This window comes from Lethenteron reissneri, chromosome 7 (assembly GCF_015708825.2).
Source record: "Lethenteron reissneri isolate LAM-NWPU_2019-01 chromosome 7, ASM1570882v1, whole genome shotgun sequence".
NCBI lineage: Eukaryota > Metazoa > Chordata > Hyperoartia > Petromyzontiformes > Petromyzontidae > Lethenteron > Lethenteron reissneri.
In genome coordinates this window covers 9,413,400-9,438,870 of record NC_083785.1, presented here as the reverse complement: position 1 = coordinate 9,438,870, position 25,471 = coordinate 9,413,400, and the positions used below count along the sequence as shown (strand labels likewise).

General features: G+C 42.1%; 1 protein-coding gene across 1 annotated transcript in view; it reads left to right on the top strand.

Annotated features, from left to right (window-relative positions):
* CCDC141 (coiled-coil domain containing 141) overlaps positions 1 to 25,471 on the top strand; it is a 45,800-nt gene that overhangs the window by 12,894 nt on the left and 7,435 nt on the right. The window contains 16 exon segments of the mRNA XM_061575265.1: positions 265 to 372; positions 374 to 460; positions 5,398 to 5,570; positions 7,267 to 7,408; positions 7,757 to 7,873; positions 11,322 to 11,513; positions 13,405 to 13,581; positions 14,575 to 14,757; positions 14,951 to 15,076; positions 15,181 to 15,369; positions 16,443 to 16,616; positions 17,998 to 18,153; positions 18,941 to 19,081; positions 19,607 to 19,981; positions 20,300 to 20,483; positions 21,800 to 21,918. Of these exon segments, the coding sequence (XP_061431249.1) occupies positions 265 to 372; positions 374 to 460; positions 5,398 to 5,570; positions 7,267 to 7,408; positions 7,757 to 7,873; positions 11,322 to 11,513; positions 13,405 to 13,581; positions 14,575 to 14,757; positions 14,951 to 15,076; positions 15,181 to 15,369; positions 16,443 to 16,616; positions 17,998 to 18,153; positions 18,941 to 19,081; positions 19,607 to 19,981; positions 20,300 to 20,483; positions 21,800 to 21,918 (2,643 nt within the window).

The window sequence follows — 25,471 nt, the reverse complement described above, 5'->3', positions numbered from 1 at the left end:
GTCAGAAAGACAGACCTGTTCTGTTTTTTTATTTTCTGACAGACCTGTTCTTCACCTGAGGACGGCTGCTTGCGTTGTGGCCGAAACGTCGTGAGAATGATTTATTTATGTTTTATTTTTATTATTTTATTATTTCCATTCTACGTGACTTTACCGAAAGAACCAAGAAGATGAATCCCTGCAGTCACGAAAGCTTTAAATCGAAATATGATCACATGGCTCGAGAATTTGCGGCGTATGCCAATGGTGCCCGTGTGTTGCCAGGAGGTGGCAGAGGAGGTGCAGAGCCTGCTGCATCAGGCGGAGGAGATGATGGCACGAGAGGGCTTCTCGGAGGAGCAGGCGGTGTCACAGCGTGCCCAGGGCATCCGCTTCCCTCTGCCAGGAGTTCTGGAGGCTGATGGCACAACGGAGGACTACCCTACACCAAGCACACGCCTTCTTTTGTGCTGCCAATGAGGTTTTTATCATCATCATCATAATCATTTGATGCCATTTTCATCAGTGATAACACTGGTCAACATACTTTTACTGGCATCAGGTATTTCAACGGTTTTAAGGTAATTTTGGGGTGCTGATTCCAAATCTGGCATCAGTTTTTGTCTATCACATCAGGTTTTTTAGATATCAAATATTGCATTTTCAATAAAAACTGCAGAAAAAATATATTAAATAAATGTGGATATCTACATAAAATGATATTATAAACACACTATCCTAAAAATACAGCACCAGATTTTAGCACCTAAAGCAGTCACTGACTCGCAACAACTTGCAATCATAAGTGACAGAGTTAATTTCGGGTAAAATCAATGAAAATGGGGTATGCCGAGAGCATAAAATGAGATGTGATAGAGCAAATCTGAGATCAGATTTGGAATCAGGCACCCTGAAATTAGTCTAAAACAGCTGCAAAAGTCCTAGGCCAGAAAAAACATGTTTTTTTTGTTGACCAGTGTAATCATTACCATCATCATAACTTCTAGATTTGAAGTTTTCGTGACTGCAAGGATTCATACTCTTTGGATTTTTCGGTAAAGTCACGTAGGTAAAAAATAAAATAAAATAAATGAAAACAACAATATTAAATCACGACGTTTCGGACTGTTTTGTCTGCATCAGCAGTAGACCATGCTTTCCCACCTGATGACGGACGCTTGTGTTGCGCCCGAAACGTCGTGATTTAATTTAGTTGTTTTCATTTATTTTATTTAGTTTTTTACCTACGTGATTTTACCGAAAAAAAAGAGCATCATCATAACTATCACCGTTATCATCATCCTCACTGTCATCCTGATCATTATTGGCATTATCAACATGATCATCAGCATCATTTTCATTATTGGTATCATTATATTATCACCATCATATTCATAACTAACATAATCATCATCATTTGGATCATCGTCATCCTCGTTGTCATCCTCCTCACATCGTGATAAATGCTTAACCCTCTGCTAGATTTAAATTATCGGATGAACAGGCTGTATCCATTAGTCTCATGCCATTGCAGCCCTTATCACACAACACATTTTCCCTTTTCGACCCTGATGTGATCTTATATTGCCTGCTATCCCCTGTTGGCCTCTGTTGGCTCGTTTTAATTAACACAATCAAATTAATCAATGACACCTGCATTTATTTGCTACTCCCCATACATTACACAATGCACAGAGATATTCCACTGCCTGCAGGTTAAGTAATTATTTTGGCAGTCACTTAAAACATTTACGTTTGTTTAGTTCTTTATTGACCAGACTCATTTAAAGCTATTTTGTTCAGGGTATGTCATTAAAGGTGCTCAGGCTTTGTTACAATCTTAAAAAGGAAAAACAAATTATTCTGACCCAGTTTTACTCACACTGTTATAGCGCAGTTACAATTGTATTTGAATTGTTTCTATTATAATAATCATCATCATCATCAGCCATGGCCTATCCACTGTTAGACGAAGACTTACCCAAGCTGTCACCATTTCTTACCATCCTGCAATGGGATAATCCACCTAATATCTGCGCACAAGCGGATTTAATCGCTCCATCTCCGCGGCTGATGTTACTCTCGGACGCATTTCCACTCATTGACTGCCGCTACCCTCCATTATTCTTGAGCATCGGCCATCATTGACTTCCCGCGACGCGTCCTGCCCAAGCCACTTAATTGTTTAATGCATTTTAATTAGTTTTGGTTTTATTTTACATCCCTATTTAATTCATGCTTTACCCGTCAGCGGGGGGGCAGGGGGGGGTATAGGAATGCATGATTAAGTGAGCCACTTGATTGGGCAGCAGCGTGGGCCGTCATAGACGCAGTCTGTTTAAGCGGTGAGTCTCCGGGGATTACGTTTGGGACAAATGAACAGGAGGACAAGGGGTAGCTGTGAAACGAACTCCTCTGATGAATGCAAATCGAGCCAGCGGATAAGGGACGAGCACGTGCATTATCTTCTTTTCCTGCAAAATTTGCACGGGAACAGTCCGTAGTAAGTAAATGCAAAGAGCAATTTGATTTGTTCTCCCAAAGCACTCCTCTCTGTCTCTCTGTTAGCGAACTGCTACCTCCAGTAACCAACTCGTATTAATAATACACGATGATCCATCATAGAGGTTTTTGGGTTAGATCGTGTAAATATATAAATGTGTCGTTAAACCCGCCACCTCCCGACACAGCCACTTAGTAAGGTTTGTCACGTAAACAAAACATGTCATTTCGTTACTAGTACAGCACACCGGTGTGTTGGAGAACAAACCCACAACAGTTACAATTCGAGTTCGACGTTTTGCCGGTAATTACAACGAGCGTTTTCAGGCGATAGCCAGAGTTGTGGAGAATTCCTCCTGTTTCGGTCTTAAATAGAGGGGATAAAACGTGACAAACCTTACTAATTGGGCTGTGTCGGGTGGTGGCGGGTTTAACGACACATTTATATTTATGCCACCTAACCCAAAAAAACTATATTACGGATAGTATTGGTCTGGAAAGCCTCCCACGTGTTCAACATTACACGGTGAGTTTGTTTGCATCTCGTATCACGTTCCTCCCACAGAAAATAGGCTTCCCCTTGCTCTCCAGAAGTCTCGCCTTCTCTTACACTCAGTACGTCTAGGCTAACGATCTAGTCCTCCTCTATGTTACATCTCGTATTTTATTTTTATTTATAAAAACACTTTTATTTATAAAAAATAAAATTAATTTATAAATTCAATTATTTATAAAAATAAAATATTTTTTATAAATAAAAATATAATATTTTTTTAATTAAAAAATAAAATATTTTATTTATAAAAATAAAATATTTTATTTGGACAACCCCTTGAGGTGGAACCTCCCATCTGTTGTGTTATCATATACAGCAAATTGTCATAATTCCTTCAATTTCACATCAAAGCATTACATTTTTTTCATGGTTTACATTTTCACTGTACCATCTTCATCCTGTTGACCATTGTTGAGACCGCAACTAAATTAGTTATTACATTGTATTTTCTGTTTGTTGATATTTACATGTAAAATATGTGCTGTACATATATGTATTTGTCTTTTCTATCTGTTAGCTCGTTTTGGCATTGCATCTTAGGCAATGCCAATGGCTGTGCCTTGTTGATTGCTCTCTTGAAGGGGCAGTGAGTTCTCGTCTGCTAAAATAAACTAAATCATCCGTTTTTGCGCCATGATTCTATACTGCATCTAGGGATATCTTCACGTTGTCAGGCTATATTAAAATATACAATTTCCAGGTTTTTTTCTTCACGTAGCATCAATTATGCAACTGCATCTCACAACGCCGCGCAATTTACAAACGCTCAAGTGCATATATTAGGATGTTTTCAGCCAACCATTGAGTGTTTATTCACGTGGGAGGAGACCGGAGGACCCAGAGGAAACCCACGTGTGCAAAGGGGCAACGCTCTATCCCATACAGATGGGACATATGAACCTTATGTCGGTACCCCGAGGTACCCACAGCACCCTGGCCCTCGCATAATGTCTGTGATGCAGTCATTTTTAGTCTGTTGATGGTCGGGCGACTGCGGCAATCGACTCATCTCGACGAGCTGTACACGATGCACCACCACGGTGCGTGCGAGCGTTCAGGGCTTCAGCGCAATCGTCCTCGCTGCATTTCGACATCGAAGGAGTAGCACCACTGATTTCGGATCGATTGGTACCCCAGTCCCGGAGTTAAGTACACCCCTGGAAAAGAAATATTAAATCGCCTCGTCCATTAAATAAAATGTTGGAAAAATTTAGTAATTCATGTGTATATCGCTCAACACTATTACTCTCATGGGGGTATGATTTTGCCGAGAGGGGTATAATCTAGCCTAGGCCGTTTTAACCCCGGGTATACTACGACCTGGGGGTATACAACGGCCCGTTACACCGGGCTGCCCCCACCAATTGCCGTAGAGATGCATTACTCCATTGTATTTGTTGTTGTGTTGTTCCAAACAATGATAATTTCATTTTGCTCATGCTGTCCTGGTGCAACATAATTTGGAAACCGCGGTGCAGTCCAAAACAAGCCGACTCTGCCCAACCCACCCGCCGAGACCCTACGCTGGCCCCTGACTGCCACGCACAAAACATTGCTCAGATGTCTGTGCTCGTGCCACGTAACACCGAGTTTGCCTAATGACTGAAAAAAATATACTGCCATCACAGAAGCCTACGTGATTCACTGCTTGAAGCTGTTGTTGTGTGATGGGCCGGAGGCCGTTCTCAGGCGCGGTGGCATTCATTAGCACGGCAAATATGTGCCAGTGTTACGCGCTCGCAAAGCTAAGGAGAATAGCTGCTGCTTACGTGATTAAACAATGGGTGAAATGGTGATATTTCTAAGGTGGGAAATTAAAATCCCACTTCGGTCAAGGGTATATATTAATTATTATTTCAATCACATTTGAGACTTTCCTAATGTGCAGTTTTGCTTGTATTGATCCTGTGTTGAAATGCTTAATTTCTGTGTTTTCTATGGTGTCATAATTCGTCCCAGATTTCCCTTCTGATGTCAGTGGGATTTTGGCTGGTTTAAAATAAGGGTTTCTGTATGGTTTAGCTTTTAAAGCATTTAATTTTGCAATATAACAATATAAATGCTGCATATTCACCAACCCGTTTATGTCTGACTTTCAATGCGAGGAAAAAATAGGATCTGCTGATTTAGCCTGCTTCTGGAATCTTGTAGTCCAAATGCAAATTGACAATTATGATGCTAGATTTGAAGCTTTCGTGACTGCAAGGATTCATACTCTTAGGTTTTTTCGGTAAAGTCACGTGACTTTACCGAAAAAACCTAAGAGTTTGACAATTATGCCCTGTCGTTCAATGCAAATGAATGCGTGCAGTCAGTAATCGTTGCTTTGTGTCTTGCCCATTCCAACGAACCTTTGGCAGGCTTCAGATGCGCTGGCCAGACTGGAAACGCAGGTTGAGTTGATCAAGTCAAGTTCAAAAGGACTGGCAGCTCAGGCTAAGGAACAGCAGGACATCTCAAATGCCATTAGGGATGTCATCGCCGAAGCTACAGACAAGGGCACGCATTTTCTGGCAGCAGCAGATGGAATGAGGTATTGAAAAGGAAAAGATAAAGGTGCAATTTCATTGCTCATGCCACTGCTGATGGAAGGACCTCTACTCTCGATGGCATTTTGACCTTCTCTTTGATGCTGGCTAAGATGTCTTGGAACATGTGGGAGTACCCACACATTACCCCATCACATGCAATGTGCCGATTGACTAAAATGTGGAGGTACTACATTTAAATAAAATATATCTTGCATTGCTTTGACAAGAGAATTATCATATAATTACTACGCTGGTGAAGGGGTAGCAGGACAGGCTCACCAGCTAAGCTCTGTACATTGGCAGCGTTTGAAAGGACCACAATGTTACACGATTTTGTTTACGATAAGCTTCCGTTTACGAATGCGCAAATAATTGTAAAATTACTTTAATCTTTAATTTTTGTCGTAGAGTATCAGCTTTAATGTAATTTCTCATTACTTATCCATTGGGATTGCCATATATATTTTTTAATAACTTTTCTTTAGGTATCCAGTCTTGAAATATATTGCATTGTTTAAACCCTACTACCTCAATGCTATTGCATTGCTTTTGTTGAAATTCCAGCATATTCAAAGATGTTGGACTGTCCTAACATTTTTTGATTGGCTTGTGTCTTAAAATTCTAAAAAGCCATCTTTAAAAAAATAAAACTCATGCATGTGCAACGCACCTTAATTTGTTTATGTAGGCATGCTTTGAAAGTTAAATTAGACTGCATCGTACATTGGACCACCATTGTGATGTGTGTGTGTATTAATATTCGTTCATGAAAGGGTCTTGGATCTGGGTTTTCAATAATTTCCAATTATTGTGTCTTCCTTACAATGAAACTGAATGACTGATCAAAAAACATGTGAGGCCTTGCTCATTAATAATGTATGCTTCGTGCCCCTGTTATAGTTTGGCAATGTTGCATTTGGTTTTCCTTGCTGGTGTGTCTGTACATTTTCGTGTATGTCTTTGTGTGTGTGTGGATGGGAGTGTTAGTGTAGCAGTTAGCATGCTGCGCTACGAACCCCTGCTGACTCGAGTTTGATTCCCGCTCACGGTCAACACCAGTGACGATTATCTGAACAGGTTCCAGGCCGACCCAAATGAGTACCTGGTGCGATGTGTAAAAACATTGCCACTTGGGAGACAAAGGCGGTCGGGTGTGGTACGAGTCAGCCACCCCCTCGTGTACCGTGCCGGCCTTCATAGGTGCTCGCTAATAGCACTTGCTTGCAAATATTGTGTGTGTGCTTGCATGCATATGTGTTTGTGTGTACATGCATGTGCACGTGTGTGTATGCTCACGCATGTTTATGCGTGTGTGCATTTCTCTGCTTTGTATTTATTGTGCGTGTGTGTTAATGCATACATGTGTGTGTTTATGTATATGAAGAGTGATAGCATGATGGTGCACTGTGCTGCTGCGGTTCCATTCCCGGACACGGCTAACATCAGCGACTAACAATATCTGAACCGATCCTGGGCTTCCCCGAGGTCAACTCGGCCTTAAATAGTTACCTGGTGCAGTATGTGTAAAAAAAAAAGACATCAGCACTGGGTAGACAATTGCCATCGGGCGTCGTGCCGTCAACTGCCATCCTGGATGCTTGCCTGCAGCAGTCTGTTGACCGCTACGTTCGGCGAGGGTGGTGGTGTTAGTGGTGGGGGCGGATCTTTGCTGTTGTGTCTGCGCGTGCCGAATTCCAGTGGCGGGATGGAAGGAGCGCACAGGGCGCTGGGCGACGTGAAGCGGCGAGCACAGAGGTTGGAGGCCGCGTGCACAGCGCCCATGGAGCTGTGTCTGCAGCGGCAGCGTCTGCTGTGTCTCCTTCAAGAGCTCCTCGAAAAGGTCAACGTTGGTCCATCACTCAAATGCTCGCAGGGGAAGAGAGAGAGAGAATCACCCCCACCCACCCCCCCCCATGATATCGAATTTTCGATCGATCGTTGCACATCCACGAATAAGAAAAATTGCGTCGGTATTGATCAATGGTGATACATAGAAAAGTAACTGAGATGAATTGCGCGTTGATATGATTGCATCTTGGGCCGTCGGTGGCGGCGTTAGTTTATTGCTTCGCGGACTATATCTGCTCTGTAATTGTGGAGTGAAAGGGGTTAATGTGTCCAGAATACACTGCTCGCTTTGATAGCTTCCTCATGATTCTTGTTCCCTTGTGCTCTCTTCTCATCGTAGGTCACCGGCAGCCTTCAAACTAAATATGAACCTGTTTTGAAAAGTAAATGTGATGTGCTCTCCTCTGAATATGAAAACATCCTGGACGAACACGTGCACCTGATGGACCTATCAAAGGTGTGTTTCACACATCCTTCTCGGTTCAAAGCTGTCACGTACAGAGCCACGTTTCGACCAACTTATTTATATTTAAACAATTTTTATGACATGCGCAGCATTGAAAATAAAATATCGTCATCAGCCATTATCAATATACTTCTGGGTGAAGGCCTCCTGAAGTCTTCGATAACAATCCATCTAGCACCTGCACACGAGGACGTTTACATCGCTCCATCGCCTGTGTTTCTTATCCACGTCGTGACGGGTACTGCAAGATCCGACCATGCCTATCCGGTGCTCACTGAGCTGGTTGCTGAACGAATACATTATAGGGTTGCACTCATTACACACAAAGTGCTTGCCACAATTTAAGCACGATACCTTGCTGATGTCGTCAAGGAGCATAAACCATCACGCAAAATCCATCCTCGTAGTGGATTTTGGCGAACCATCGAACAAAGACGGTCACTGCATCACGCGCTTTCACATGTACTTCTGCGGCCGTCTGGAACGCTCTTCTTCAGATATTCGGAAGCCACTGGAGCTATGCACTTTAAATCTATAGTGAAAACTAATTTCTTTGGAACTGCTTTTTTGCGTTTAGTTTGTTCTTCTTCCCCAGCACCTCCGATAAGCACGTACTGAAGTTCAACATACATATATACCAACTGATTCCTGTTATGAAGTTCAGCTTCCCAATTGCACTCAAACCTGCTCCTCATTCACCTCTCTATTTCATCATAAACAGAATAGCGGTGAGCTTTGCTTTTTCTCATAATGTCCCTTGAATTCCATGATGTTACTGCCTGCGTTTGTAATTAGAATTTAAGATAATGCCCCTTCATTATAGATTTTTGAGCTTTGCTTTCTCTCATGAGGTCTCTTGATTTCCATGATGTTACTGCCTGTGTTTGTAATGATAATTTAAAATAATTCCCCTTCATTACAGATTTTATTTAATGTAAACATTACTTTTGTTGACTTAGTAACAACAAACAGAATCACCCTATTTCACCCTTTGTAGTGGAATGTCGGTTATTTAAACGCGGAGCACCTGGTCCTGTACACCATGTCCGAGGCAAGGTGCTCCGCATTTAAATAGAGCTCTTGTGCAGAAATAGAGAACTTAAAATAGCATGTCTGCAAATTTAACCATTTGGTGCCTGCAGAACGTATACATGCAATGTACAATTGCATACATTGTGTACGTGCATAAGCACCACACTGCAGACTTGGTCTCCCGAGTTCAATTCCCACGCACAGCTGAGAGAAGTGGTGAATATCTGAGCCTGAACTGCACCTCCCCTAGATGGACTCAGCCTTAATATAAGTACAGGCAGTCCCCGGGTTAGGGAAGGGAAACGTTCCCAAGAACGATCCGTAACCCGAATTTTCTGTATGCCGGAAACTGAAAAATTTCCTCCCCAAAATCAAAGATACATTCCATTTACCTTATTATTTTATTATATAATTTTATTTTATTATGTTTTATTTTTATTATTTTATTACTTACCTTCTACGTGACTTTACCGAAAGAACCAAGAAGATCCATTTACCTTAATTCCAGTGAAGCTGGTTCGAGGCGTAAGGCGGCTGTCCGCCTCACACCTCCTCGCTCCGCGGTATTAATCCGCAACCTCACCGCGCTGCACTACTTGCGCTCACGTAACTAACGTGACAATTTCCGCGTATTTACATTTTCTTTTAACATGGTTTATGGGGAGCATATCCGTAAGGTCCGGATCTCCGTAAGTCAGGGTTTCCGCAACCTGGGGACCGTCTGTACCTGGTGTGGTGTACTGGAGAGACAGAGGCGTCGGTGTGGTTTCTGGCCAAGCTGTCTCCTGGCCTGAATAGGTGCTCGCAAACAACGCTTGCCCCAACAGTCTGTGTAGGCTATGCATAGGCTGACAATATGTATGTGCAAACAAAGTTTTTGTCTATGATAAATGTAGCTGTACCATATATATGTGTATGTATGCCAATTTCAACAATTACCAATATCAATACTTTCTTGAGCAAGTTGTAATGTGCTGCAAGAAGGCATTCATTGGTCATATGTTATCACCATAATGCTCCAAATGCTTTTGATCACTTTAGCAAGCCATCATTCCATGGCTAACTCAGACTGTTCCATGTCTTTACTGCTCGTGATACAACTTGATTGTGTTGCATCGATAAAGTTGTTCCATTGTTTTTTTTCTATTAAAACCAATGTATAATATGTTAAACAATGCAGTCGTGCAGGTTGGCTTTGGATTTATTTCTCAGACATAGTGCTGTGATATCCGCCTCCGTGGGCTGTTTACTAACAGGAGAGGATGCACTGCTTTCGGCGTTCTGAGTGGGTTATTCGTCTCTTGACAAGACAGCAACAGCACCATGTCGAATATGTAAATGTACTCGTGTTGTAACTAGAGGGTAGGAACTTACATTTGATGTGCACGTGATATGTGTAGATCGCGTGTGGATGAAGAATGTACAGAGGGACGTACGATCTGACTGAACGAGCGTCTCTCTATTGTAGAAACTGAAAGAGATCAGAATCAGAAAGGGTTTTATTCGCCATGAGAGTTTGCACAGACAAGGAATGTACTATGGCAGGAAGGTGCATACATTCAACATGTAGGAATCTTAAAACTTAAATAAGTGGTATACAGTCTAACTATACTAAAAAGTATACAATATAAAATGTAAACTAGCCGTAATATACAATCTTAAAATACAAAAATACAAATAGGGTAACATGTTGTAAACATGGCAAGGTGTAATTTTGTAGATAAAATGTTAAAGTAAGTGTAAAAGTCATTTTAAGCCCTTGGCCTTGCTGAAGAGTGGTGGTTAACATTCTTCTTGGATTCATAACATGGTTACGTAGCATGGGGTTGCTTGATTGTATTTTATTACTCCTAGACATTACGGTACAATATTTACCCAGTAAACATGCAGCGTTGAGGTCAATATTGGTATGTTGTTGGAACCGTTGGACCAGCGTTGGCCCAACGTACCATGTGTACTAGTATGCGCATGCAAAACTCCCGCATCTGATTAAAATCTCCAACTGCTCAGCACTTCCAGGTCTAGGTTGCACTCCTTTGGTGATCGGGCTTTTGTTAGCGTGGCACCTAAGTTCTGGAACACCTTGCCACTTGAAATCAGGCAATCAGAGTCTGTAGATAAATTCAAGTCTGCTTTGAAAACCCATCTCTTATAAGTGGCCTTCCCTCTTGAGTTTAGTCGGTTGCCCTGGTTCTGTTTTTGTTTCCTGCTTTTCATGCATCGCACAATTGGGATCCTAGGATGCAATGCGTGTTATAAATTAGAATCATTGTTGAAGTCGTTGCTATTAATCGGCGCCAACAAAGTTAATTCACTTGTAATTACCCGTTGCTGCTACACATGAACTATGTGGCTGCGTGCATCCAGGCGCTGGCCGTGGTGCTAATTAAATCTGTGTCTTTGGCAGGATATCGCAGGTGGCGTCGAGCAGATCACGGACCTCATCACGCAGCTGCGACAGCTGGAGGCGCCTGACATGGAGGCGCTTGAAGAGAAAGTTGCCCGATTGCGTGAGCGTTGGACCTGCATGTACGCGGACCTACAGGAGCGTACAGAAACCATACGGGCGTATGTGACCTTTCTCAACTCAGCCAAAGAGGTATGAGAAAGGGTCGTCACCCGTACCTACGCAAATTTGCATTTTCTACTCAAGTGAAGTCACAGGAGACTGTGCAGTGACACGTTTGCTGATTTTGCGTCGTATCCGATGGCACAAATTACAATTAACAGGAGAAATCCTCATATCTTTTGACCTCGCTGGATCTCTTCAAAGAGCATAAACCATCACGCGAACTCCAGCTGTCCTCGCAACAGTGGCTTTTGGATAGCCATCGAACAAAGACGGTCACTCCGTTGTGTGCTTTCAGATGCGCTTCTGTGGCCGTCTGGAACTCATTTCCTGCCGATATGAGGAAACCACTGGAGCTATGTACTTTTAAATCTAGATGGAAAACTCAATTACTTAGAACTGCTTTTTGTGTTCAGTTTGTTGTCCTTCTCCCGCACCTCCGATTTGCACAGTTGGCTACGTATGGTGTGAAAGAAGTTCGACATGCATACATCCGGGGTGATATGGCGGGACCAATTTAACGGATTGTATTATCTGTGTGGCTATCCGTGAATTGAACTCCTATCCATTGGAGTAACAAATCGCGGATAACCCCGCGGATAACAGGATGAATTTATCAGCAAGCCGCTTCGCTATGAATTTTGGGTAAAGTTGGGGATAATGGGAAGAAATAGTGTGGAGTTGTGGGTCATAGGGCTGTAGAGAAGAGTTCTCCTCTACTGTACCACACTGTCAAATTGGCTGCGTGTTCTGTACGTTGTGGTAGAATGAATTGCATTCACAGATGTCTCATATTTGCATATGAATGAAGTGAATTTCATTGTAAATGTTGTCTCCATAGACGGTGTATGTGCAACATCGGAGAGAACAACCAAGAAATAATAAAAATAAAATTCAAAAAAATTCCCTTAAAACGTGTTTTAATTGGACACGTTTTTTATGTTTACAATTACTGCACTGCACTCTACATTTGTACTGTACTGTGGTGCTGGAGATACATTATGGGCAGCAGAGGGCAATGTAACAAAATCCACCGTTGTACTGTAATACCCACGCAAGTCTATGCTCCCTACCTTTCACCTACCTGCACTGACCAGCATTGTAAAGTATGGTCATGTAACCCGCACCACCCGCATGGCATTGGCGGGGAGCCTCCTCCAGCAGTATATTGACAAAAGTGGCTGTACTTGCGTATCCACAGAGGTAATTGCACATATTTGCAAATGTGATTTCTAACTTTGATCCTTACCCACGTGGCGATTGTTAAATTTTAATGTGCAATTTTATTTTCCTTGCCCAAGCTTGCATTTATTTTCTTGGTTCTTTCGGTAAAGTCACGTAGAATGGAAATAATACAATAATAAAAATAAAACATTATAAAATAATTCTCACGATGTTTTATTTTTATTATTTTATTATTTCCATTCTACATGACTTTACCGAAAGAACCAAGAAGATGAATCCCTGCAGTCATGAGAGCTTTAAATAGAAACTTGCATTTATTATTGAAAAATCGGCAAGAATTTAAATACTTTTATAATTTGTAGTTATATACTTTATACTGTAAAAAATGTTTATTTGTTATTTGTGACTTGCTTACATTTCCTATACGTTGTACTCCTATCAGGTGTTTGCATTGTTTGTTGTTGTAACTTTTTGACCTGCCCCGACCGGACATCTGTGAACACAAAGCTTCGTAGCTCATCGTAATTCCTCCTCCAGTCTAAATACGGATTCTGATTCTGATTAATCACAAGCAACAGGAGTCATAGTGTTCATGAAATATCAACAACAACAACAACAACGAAAACCACAACGCAGATGGAACATCGCAACCCTGTTTGTAGACGAATGGAGGCCGTGGGATGTTAGCCGACGCTTGTGCGTGAATTCACTCTTCGTGATGCGCCCTCTTTCACAGATTGGCGAATACTCGAAGTCAATGGAGGATTTCTTCAAGGCGGAGTTGACGAACGTCGGGGGGCACGAGGAGCGGGCGATGTTGATGGAGCAAGGAAATGCCAAGTGGAGGACGATCCTGAATGCGATGGCGTCCTCACGCGACCTTGGCTCTGGCTTCATCACAGCTGTTGCGCTGGTATGGCATTTGCACGATTTCCGCATTTAATCATGGGCGCATTGTGTCTTCATTGATTGATTGATTGGAAAATAATGCGCGGCCAAGTCAGACACTTGCCGTGCTGTAATGGATAGCACACGCAGTCCAGAGTCTGCCGGTTCGATCTCCCCGCGTGGCAGTTGAAACAACGGTGCAAGTTTATTTCATCCCTTTCTGCCTCTGTCCACCCAGAAGTATAAACGGGGTACACGAAGCTTAGTCAATTGACAAGGTCTGACCAGTGTGGAAGAGTAGGCCGAATACACGGCCTACTCTGTGGTTCTTAACCTGGCTGCACGCACCCTCTGGGGGTGTGCGAGATTCCCTTTCTGGGGGTGCGAGACATGGCCAGATTTTTTTTTATAAGGCAAATCATCGTAACACGAATTAAGCATGGGCCCGTAAGTACGACTACTTTGTTTCACAAAAGGTGTGTGAGTTTGTAGTTAAGGTGAAGAACCAGTGCTCTAGAGGGGCTCTCAAGGGCTTCCCCCATTCGCCAGCAGTTGAACTGCTGTCCATCTTTGAACTACTGGATATCTGATAATTGTTTTTTTACCCTTCTATCTGGCAACAAAACTGACACCTTTTTACAAGGAGTCATGTTTGCATAGACCACAATACCTGCAGTCATAATGCAAACAAAAACTCAACTCTGATAATGTGCACTGTCCTTGAAGTTGATTGGTCCACACCCGAGACAGCTTTCCTTAGAGCCTAGTCTCACATGGGTTGGACCAGATGACGCCAAAAGGCGCACAACTCAAAGACAATGCACCATCAGAGTATGAGAGCTCGGGGTAAGCATTTACCCCGAGCTCTCATACTCTGAGGTTCCCATGGTCTAAATACTGGATATCTGTGAACTCCTAGGCATGTGAAAAAAGAGCTTCACATCTCATCGGATTCCTCGGCATAAATAAATATTCTGATTAGGATTTTCTACGCACGCTCAAAGTGATTTTTTTTTAGGTTGCACCAAGTACGCAGATGCCTGTGAAGAACATGGTGACCGTGGTCGAATCCGCAACGGAGGAGCTAATGAAGAAAAAGTTGCAGCTAATTGAGCTGTGGATGTCTTTCCACGTCACACTAGATTGGGCCAGGTCTGTACACCAGAATTATTTAAAGGAACTTCAAGAGATGATACAGAAGGTAAATGAGTACCTTTGAAGTGGCTGCCTGAATGCATGAAATGTTAATTTTAAAAAATCACCTGCATGTTTTTGGTGCGCACTTGCTCTGTACTGTCAACTGCGGAATGCATTCAGGTTTATATTTACATGTTTCTTCACGAATAAGTCATACACTAAACCGTTTACAATCGCCATTTTTGTGGTCTTTCCAGACAATATCTAAATTGAAGAAGGTGGAAGACCTTTTCGTTCCGCTATCGAGCGTAGACCTCGAGCAAGATCGCGAAGCTGTCGTCCGTCTCGTCCTTGCTCTCCGACAGGCCAGGCCAAATTTTCAGGTGCACCCCACGGATATTTATAATGTTTCGAGCAAACACAATCCTGTTGCTGACCCCCCCCCTTCCCCCCCCCCAACACATTAATGTTTGCCTGTGGCTTCCAGGGGATAAGCGCGGACGTGGAATATCTGGAGATGACCCGGAACCTGCTGGCAACTTGTGGTTCGCATTGTGAAGAAGCAGAAGCGGGCATCTCGGATCTGATGGCATTGCACTGCCGGGCCAGACATCAAATCAATGAGAGTCAGCGTGTTCTGGAGATGGCTGCCAAGTTGCATCAAGTCACTGATGAAGTAAAGGGGCAATGACTCCCAACCCGAAACCCAATGAGAGAGATCGTGAGAGCGTAATGAGATTTTGAGGATTTATTTATTTTTTATATTACGAATATAAATGAAACGTTGCTATTTTGTTTTGTTCATGCTCGTGAATGGATGGGGGATGTTTAACCCACAGAAAAACAATTGATGATAAACAAAGCGTATTCTGCATTTTCCGTATGCAAACACGTAACTTGACATTTTATGGTTATATTGCTATAAGCATTGCACCATTATTTTGCCTACCATAGCATGAAATAGATTGTGATGAAGAAGTGAAGTAGGTTATTTTCAGTAGCATTCATACATTTAATTAATTGTGACCCGCTATGTAGGTATAATTGCAATTATAGTTCGATTGTACTAATTCCGTGAAGTTCCAGACTGCAGTATGACAGAAACGTCTATTTGCACTGTGTTTCGTTAATGTACTTAAAATCGTTATGGTGCACTACAGGGATATTATATAGAGAGAAAAAAAAAATCACTTTTGGCTAGACATGTTTTCTAATTTGGAGCTTTGTGGCAGTTCCCTGTGGATTTTTCATCGCCTGATCCTGTAGATGGTGCAAAACAACATTGCTGTGTTTACCTTTGCTATGCAATACACGCACAGTTAAAGACACTTGGCGAATTAAATTTAGCTGTACAAGATGCACGCTCGTGAATATTGTGATCACCAAGCTTTTTTTTCGCGTGCAATGCGTATACCTATTTATACATTTTAATTTCCAGCACGGGTGCAGTTTGTCCTTAAAAGATAATCATTCATATACCCTCTGCTTGCCCTCTACAGAGGATCTAACCAATTACAGGCTCCCATGCTGTGATTAGTGTCACATAATTTCTTGGTGATTGGTTCGTTGTTTTCTAAGTGCCATAGCTCATTTGTCACGTTATGGCATATCAACAAAAGGCAAAACTACCTCGTGTGTACAAAAATCCAGTCTCTCTGACTCGGCACTAAATGTACACCCTTCACTTCACCGTGTAGCTATTGATCCGTCGTGACAGATGTCCCACAACTCCGGTGTGTGTTGTCACAGCTGGACAGACTCGACTGGTCCAAGGAGTTAGACCAAAGTTGGAGTTCCGCCTGTTCGTCTCACGACATCACCCATGCACAGACGCTCCTGACGCACTGGCAGGAGAAGCGAACGCGTGTCATGAACCTCTGCGGACTTGCCCTCTCGCTCATCGCAGACATTATCACCGCTTCGGTGAGACGGTTTGGAAGACTCAAAAACGCATTGCCCCCTGCCCGCACCACCTTTTCCCATTTACTTTTGTTCCTCTTCCCTTGCCTTCCCCATGAGCGGGACGGTGAGCCCCAACCTTTCTGCCTCTTCCCAGAACCCAGGAGCACCCAGTTCGGACTTCCGTACCCGGAATTCAGTCCCTTTGCTTTTGTTCCTCTTCCATTGCCTTCCATTCCCCCATTTATAAAAAAAAAATACCCCTTCGTTCCCACTCGCAGGCAGTCCCTACTACGTGAGTGGGGCAGCGAGCCCAACCTCTTTCCCAGAACCCAGGTGCACTGAGTTCGGACTTCCGTACCCGGAATAAAGTAGCATCCCCCCCACCCCCCCGCTTTCTTTATTACGGATTGTGCCTTTTACCGGGCTCTTGTCGAATAAATAACAAAAAACAATGAAAACAACTTCTTGGTTCTTTCGGTAAAGTCACGTAGAAGAGAAGTAATAAAATAATAAAAATAAAACATAATAAAATAATTCTCACGACGTTTCGGCCACAATACAAGCAGCCGTCCTCAGGTGAAACCAGGTCTGTCGAGGCGACAGCGTCTGAATGAATAACAATGAAAACAAGTTTCAAAAACGCACACACGCTGTGGCAGCAGGGGTTCAATCCTCGTCGTGCGACATGTGGTCTCTGTGATCTGGCATGTGGTTGCGTCATTTGAAGTGATGCCAGGGTGCATTTGCCACACGTTTTTTTTCCCATTGGCTGTGTGCCAAAAATTGCAAATTAATGCGTGTTTGTTGGTATAAAGTAGACATTTAGTTGATATAAAAAGCTGTCTTCTTGGTTCTTTCGGTAAAGTCACGTAGAAGGGAAATAATAAAATAAAATACAAATAAAGCATAATAATATAATTATTATATTATATTACAATAGTATGTTATTTTATTATATTATTTTATTATGTTTTATTATTATTATTTTATTATTTCCCTTCTACGTGACTTTACAGAAAGAACCAAGAAGATGAATCCCTGCAGTCACGAAAGCTTTAAATCGAAAAATGAAAATGCTGCTTCTTACGTTTTTTTGATGAATGATTCATTAATTCCCTACGTACATTTGAATATTACCATAAGGTGCCCGATGTCAATCCACACTACAATCTTTGTTCGTATATTTGATTGAGGCAAATGTATTCGTACGCCGAAGACAAAGTAAATTTTACCTGCTTTTTGCCAGAATTCTTACGAATTAAGTATTAAATGCACCGTGTAGGAAAACTGCCTACATAAGTGCCGTACAATGTTGTGACTGCATGCCATTGAGTGTGGCCGTGTTGTATACATGTGGTTAGGATGGTAAATAACCAACACCATCCGATGTACTAATTTTCAGTGGACGGTGACATGCGCCGCTCGCGAAGAGAATCTTTCGTCAGCTGCTGATGTTTTGGCCGAACGTTGCACAGAGTGGAGCAGGAAAGGTCTCGCGGTGGAACGTAAATTTCAAATGAACCTCAACCTCTGCGCCACCCGTGAAGAACTGAAGGAGGTGCGAAAGCTCCGGTTGTATGGATGGGTCTTTTGCTTTATGAATAAATATTTATAAGAAAAGTTATTTACACAGTGCAGGGAATAGGAAGAAAAACGACACAGCCCATTTAATGCGAGGATTGTTGTGTTTACACAGAAATGTAATACCTCACGTCGTCGAATAATGAATCAATCATCTTTTCAATTGAAAAAGAGTGACAGAGTGACTTTGAGATTTACAGGTCTGTTCGCCTCTTATTGCGTGCATATATGTTGTTTCACGAATATCATTGGGATAAAAATAATGGAAAACTTAGGGTACAATGATCCACTTGAGAAAAATGCGGGTTTAGGAAATGTTTCTCTAGCATTGCCCAACAAACATACTTTCCATAATTTTAATAGCCCATTGATATCATCAAATAAATGGAATAATGCTAAACAGGTAAATAGTTAACAGCATCAGCCTGTGCATGTTTTCTCATCCTATTCCACAGGGCCTTAACTACCCCATCTTGTTATACACTACATATAACTAGTGGGGGGGGGGGGCAGCGGCAAAGTGGTTTATTCACTGCGCTATGAACTTGGCGACCTGAGATTGATTCCTGACTACAGCTGACATCAGTGGAGAATGGACATCTGAATGGGTCCTGGCCCCAAACTTCACAAACCCAGACTGACCAGAATTGTAAATTATGGCCAACCACCCCCTTAGAGGCATTTATATAGCAGTATTTTAACAAAGGAATGTATATTACAGTATTATATCAATAATATTCTTGTGCTTATAAATGTGTGTGTAGTTTACAGAATCCTACCGAGATTTGAAGAGGAAATTCAACAACTTGAGGTTTAACTACATGAAAAAGCCTGAGAAATCCCGCAAAGCTAAAGCGGCAATAAATCAGGTTCAACAAGTGGAGATGTACATGGAGAAGCTGCCGGTAAATAAGGTTTGGTTAACAATGCTGGGTATAATGCTGTGCATCGCACTAAACTTTTTTTTACAAAGTATATGCAAAAGTCCACTCTGCGCTATGAACCTAACAGTTCGTGTTCGAAACTCAGCCAAGGTTGATATCAGTGACGAGTGATATCTGAACGCATCCCCTTTCAACAACCTGTACTGACCAGTGTGGTGAAGTATGGTCAAAATTCCCCATGATAGACAGCATGATGAGGCTTTCATCCAGAAGTTGATTGAGAATGGACTGTATCCTGTTACTGAACTAATACTTCTACTTGTTTATGTGTATAACGAATTATACAGAAGCATCTGTTTAATAAAAGTCTTGATTCTCATTAAGCTGAATAAGCAAACAAATAATTATCTCATGCAACTATTTTAATGTTCACCACATCTTTGTTCTGCAGCATGCACTTTCAAAACTACTTGTATATGAACATTTATTTAAAGAGAATTTCTTCTTTGTACCAAGCTGTTTCCTTCCCTCCTACCAAAACTTTAGGCATTTAAATTGCGATGGCAGCGTTTCCAAGAAAAACTGACGGATACGCTGAATAATTGGAGCGAGGCCTGTACCATGAAGCCTCAGGGGATTCAAGCGAATGAGCGTGATCTCGCTGCCGATGTAAATGAAGTTGAAGGGCGAGAGGGAAACCTGGGAGCATCTGGAGAACTGGTGGGACAGGAGTGCTCAGCACCAGGTGGAGAAGTGGGGGAGTGGAATCAGAAGAGCACTGAGATACTGCTGAACTGGGCGAAGGAGTTGAAAGCAGACACAGTGGAACTGAACAAGGATGTATCCGAGCTGGAAAGGGTTGTGGAGGAATACAGATGCAATTTGGAGTTAACCATCCAACTTCAGGACGCCATGAAGGATGTGAGCCAGCGGTTGTTTTCATTTAAAAGTTGATGATTTTTTAGGAAGCAAAAAACCACGTGGTTATTTTTATTACGTCAACAAACGCTCTCGGCGTAATCACTGCATTTTCCGCGAAAGTTTTGCATGTTTGAATAACTAATTTAAAACACCGTATCGAACTTTGTCCACATTTGTGCAATTGTACCACCGAGTTAAGGACAATGATTGTGCCAGTACTATGCCAGGTATAAGGGTCTTAAGGCCTGTGATTCGTTCTGCGGTATAATTGCCAACCATCGAGCATCACATAATCATGTGTTTGTGTTGCTCTTTCAGAGTATCTTCTGGTGCGAGGAAACCGTGTCCACCATCGCGCGCGTGAGGACGTTTTCATCCGAGTGCAAGACCCGCGAGGGCATGGCAATGCTAGGCCGCCAATTCGACTTGTTCCTGTGGCCTACGGTTCCTGAACAGGAGGAGAGGATGCACTTGATTGAAGACCTTGCTCTCCGTGTCTACGGCAAGCGAAGTTCAATTTTTTTTAATGTATAGTTTTGGCCTGCTGTGTGTTTGTGCCATCACTGTCATGGAGGAAATATAATTTGTGAACTTGCAGAGAAGTGCCTCGCCCCATGTTTAACAAGTAAACCCGTAAAAACAAAGTTTTTCACTATAAATCCTTTATATGCGTGGCGGCTAGAGTCCTCTTGTCCTCTGGCTTGAGATGGCTGCCACCTATGGGTCAGATGATTGTCTGCCAGCATTAAGCAATTGGTAATTAAATATTTAATTTGTTTTCCCTAAACAGTGTAAAATTTTGGAAAAAAAATTTCACAAAATTAATTGTGACACACAACGAGTCTGTGTGGAAAATGTCAGCTCGATTGGATCACGGGAAGTGGGTTAAAAAACGACCAAAAATTTGCACGGTCCTAAGCAAGCACGCAAGCAAGTGAACTTAATATAAAGGATTTAAAAATGGCTCGTGGATGGTGATATGGAACTACTTCTGAGATCCCATCAAGTGACATCTCTTTCACAACGACGGTGCCACATGTTCCTACACAACCCTGCTGCACTGATGTTGGTCACGTGGCAGTAAAGCAAAATTGTAGTTTTATTTATTGATTTTCAGGGTTAAATTTGCCAAATTGAGTTAAAAGCCATGGTTTATTTTGATGTTTTTTTTTTTTAAACAGCCATAAGTAACTGATCTGAGACTGTCAGTTTGATATAGTTGATAATCTAGTTTAATAAAAGGTAGACTAGTGGGATTAATCTGTAGTTGTCCACAGCCCCCGCAACCCTCACCCTGACTCCCTTGTCCACCCTTCGTGCCCTTCATTGGCTGCCCATTTCGACCAGAATTACCTTCAAGATCGCTTGCCTCTGCTACTGCGCCCTGAAATCCGCCTACCCACCGTACTTAAGTTCTCTGCTGACGCCCTTACACTTCAATTCATCGTAGGAACTTTCGCAGTGCGTGGCAGAACCTCATCGAAACTCCCAAGATAAGGACTGGAATTGCTTTTCGTCGTTTCTCCGTCGCAGCCCCCCGTCATCTGGAACGCCATCCCCCCTATTCACATCCGTAACGGTCAATCATTTTCGACGCTCAAAAACAACCTAAAGGTGCATCTCTTCCGCTCGATATTTTACCACCGAGTCTCCATGGAATCACGCTACGTGAATCTGACGCTGAGCTCCGCTACGCACCTCAATAGAGTTTGCGTTTTCGGTCGGCAACATTGCGCGTGTTATAAATTGTATTATTATTACCGACCAACAAACAAAATACCTTCTATATGCGTATTGTTTTCTGCTGATGTTCTGTAGGCCCTGAGGAAAGTAAAAAGTACATCGAGAAAACCAGGACCCAACACGATGAAATAATGACGTCGATCAGAAAAACGAGCAATGAAATAAGAGAACTTGAAGAAAAACTTCTGACGAAGGTGCATTTTACATCGATCAACATGCTGACCTTACAACTTTAAAACCATGATGATTGCGGAGAATAATAAACCATCATTTATTTTGATATTGTGCTTCACATTTGAACCCCGTGTCGAGGTACTTTATTGAACGACAGCAGATTACAATTGACTAAATTAGAATGCTGCGGTGAAATATGTGCTGTTGTCTTCTGAACTGTTAAATTAAACTTATTTACCGCGTGTAAAATCAGAACCCACGAGGTCATGTACATCTTTTCATTTGGATACAACTCGGCTGAACGTTAACATTTGAACATTTCGTTTTTAAAGTAAAAGTTAAATGTGCGGCCATGCGAGGGCCTCCACTAGAGGGCGCTCTAGAGGGTTCTACTCGGAGGCTTTTGGCCTACTCTTCCACACGAGGCAGACAACTTGGAAGAGGTGGAAGTAGCCACACTCTACCCAACCATACACGACCTGCCAAACGACTGTGATTATTACTGCATTATTTGTATCATTAGTTAGTATTTTTGCCTCGTATTATCATCTCCTTAACTGTAATAATGATGAAGTCACTTGGGCTGTCTGTAATCTAACAGAATGGCTGGGTCGGTATTGGCAACGTTGTCCTTATATACAGTTATACGTCCAGATAAATGCTGGTGCTCGGCAATTGCGTCAACATCAATCGATGTTTGCATACATTTCATTCGGTGCCGATTTGGCGTGGCACATTTAGACATCGTAATTGTACCGGATTAACTTCATCGCTTAGGCAGCACATGTCTGCATGAACAGATTTACAAATCTTCTTGGTTCTTTCGTTAAAGTCACGTAGAAGGAAAATAATAAAATAATAAAAATAAAATATAATAAAATAATTCTCACGACGTTTCGACCCCTCGCCAAACCTACGCATTTCACAAGTAGTACTAATCGCATATCTGCATTTTCCATAAATATGCTAAATTCCTCTTGATATGCAAATTATTTTGTCAAAGCGCTCTTCGCCCCACCATCCCAGCTTAAATAGTCGCTCCAAGCCTGGGGCGTGCCATTCAGACTGTCTACTTGACAGACCTGTTCTCCACCTGAAGACGGCTGCTTGCGTTGTGGCCGAAACGTCGTGAGAATAATTTTATTATGTTTTATTTTTATTATTTTATTATTTTCCTTCTACGTGACTTTACCGAAAGAACCAAGAAGATGAATCCCTGCAGTCACGAAAGCTTTAAATCGAGATTTACAAATGTGTGCAATAAATATCCGCACTTCCAATTGGCTACGTACGGTGCGAAAGAAATTTAACATACGTACGCCAATAGTTTGCCAGTCAGACGTTAAAGTAACATATAGGCTGCTGTAACCTTGCATTCCGTGGCGATTGAAGTGATTTAAGGCTTTAAACACATGCCACACGGAACGTGCTCAGCATGCAGAAGTGTTCCAAGAGGGCAGTAGTAGGGCAGTAGTATGTTCCGGTGTATGTAAGTAAGAGTGGCACCCACTCGTGATAAATGAACAGTAATGTGGAAAAGAGATTACAAAACTTTGGAACAGATAGGCCACAAATTGCACTTCTTAGCAGATTAGTTGCAACGTAAGAGTTTTAGAAGTGCTTTAGTCATGCCATTCTTTGCTAAATAATAAGAGCCAAGCGGTGGCACAGTGGTTAGCGAACTGTGCTATGAAGCCAGCAGCCCAGGTTCGATTCCCGGCCACGGCTAACATCAGTGGCGAAGTGATATCAGAACCGGTCCACTCCTCTCAAACCTTCACTGACCCTCGCTAATAAGTGTGGTGAATCTAGATTTGAAGTTTTCGTGACCGCAGGGATTCATACTCTTTGGTTCTTTCGGTAAAGTCACGTAGATAGAAAATAAAATATATTAAATCACGACGTTTCGGGCGCAACACAAGCGCCCATCATCAGGTGGGACAACCACAGCAAGAAACAATTGCTGAAGTGGGCAAAAGGGGCTGAAACGTCGTGAGAATTTAATAGTTGTATTTTTTATTATTTTATTATTTCCCTTCTACGTGACTTTACCTAAAGAACCAAGAATATGAATCCCTGCAGTCACGAAAGCTTTACATCGCATGCATATAATTGTGTCGTTGAACCCGTCAGAATCTGGCTATCCGCCTGATGATGCTTGTTGTAATTACTGGTGAAACGTCGTACTCTGATTGTAAACGTTGTGGTGGATTTGATCTCCAACACACCGGTGCACTGTACTAGTAACGAATTGGCATGTTTTGTTTACGTGAAAAACCTTACTAATCAGCTGTGTTGGGTGGTGGAGGGTTTAGCAACACATTTATATTTACGCGATCTAACCCCAAAAATAATATGGGTGATATTGGTCGCAAAAGGCTGTGTTAAACTAGAGAATATAATTTTTGTTTAAATGACAGGGATAACAACTTTTCAAATGCAATATATTGAAAGAGAAATTTCTGCAATTGAGTGGATACCTAGGATGGAGCATTCATGAATTTCCATGACGATATGGCAATTTGATGTGGATGGATGGCGCAGTTGTTTCAGGGAAATGCATATTTCGGTTTGAACTTTTTAAGTTACCTAAAAAATATCCTAATCAGGGATAGCATTTAACCTCAATTTCTGCATGGAATCAAATGAACATAAATATATGGTCAGATTATTTGCCTACATTATTTAAGTCCTCCATTAATTGAAAGGGCAAAACCTCTTTGTAAACAAATTGCATAACGATACATTATTATTTTTTGTATCAGATAATTAACTGAGGGATGCTGATGCCATGGTGGAATGGTTAGCCCACTTGGCTTGCTATGCAGAGGTCACTGGTTCAGTCTCGTGGCACTGCAGTTGAAAAATTGGAAAGTTTCTTAACCATTTCCCATTCCGATGACGTACGTGTATGTTATTAGTTAAGATAAAGTCACTTAAAAACAATATTTTATCCGTATCGAGGCTCCCACAAGGCCATGGGGAAAGGTTTTACGGCACAATTTGCCCCCTGCTATTATAGGATGTGGCCGTGTCGCTATGGATCTCAGCGGTGAGTATGATGTCTTTAAAAACAAAGGTGCTATGCCTCTCTAAATAAAATTAATTCTGAACCGCTTTCACCTCCCGAGATTCAGCGGTCAATGGGACTCATCCTGCAAACTTGTAGACATCTCGGAACGGGAAAGGGTTAAATACCCCCATCTCAGTCGACTCAGTGGTATAAATTGGTATACCATGTTAACTCAATAAAAAAACAAACTAATTTTTTTATTTTACCAGGTAAGGCCCACAGAGCTATATGTGTTTTTTTTAGAAGTGGCCTGGCCACAAATGATAGCCCAATGGAAATGGCTTATTTTAGAAATGTGAGAACATGGGATCGAACCCACAACCATCCTGTATACCAGGCGAGGTAGTTAACATCTCGCCATCGTGGAGCCCCAATTAACAGGTTGTTTGCGGTGCGGTTCACTGGTGGGTACTCCGACCTATTCTAAAATGTCTGGCCAGCATTTAAAAGTAAAGCAAAATACCCTCCTGGGCAGCTTTCCAGAGCTTTTTTTAGTGGAA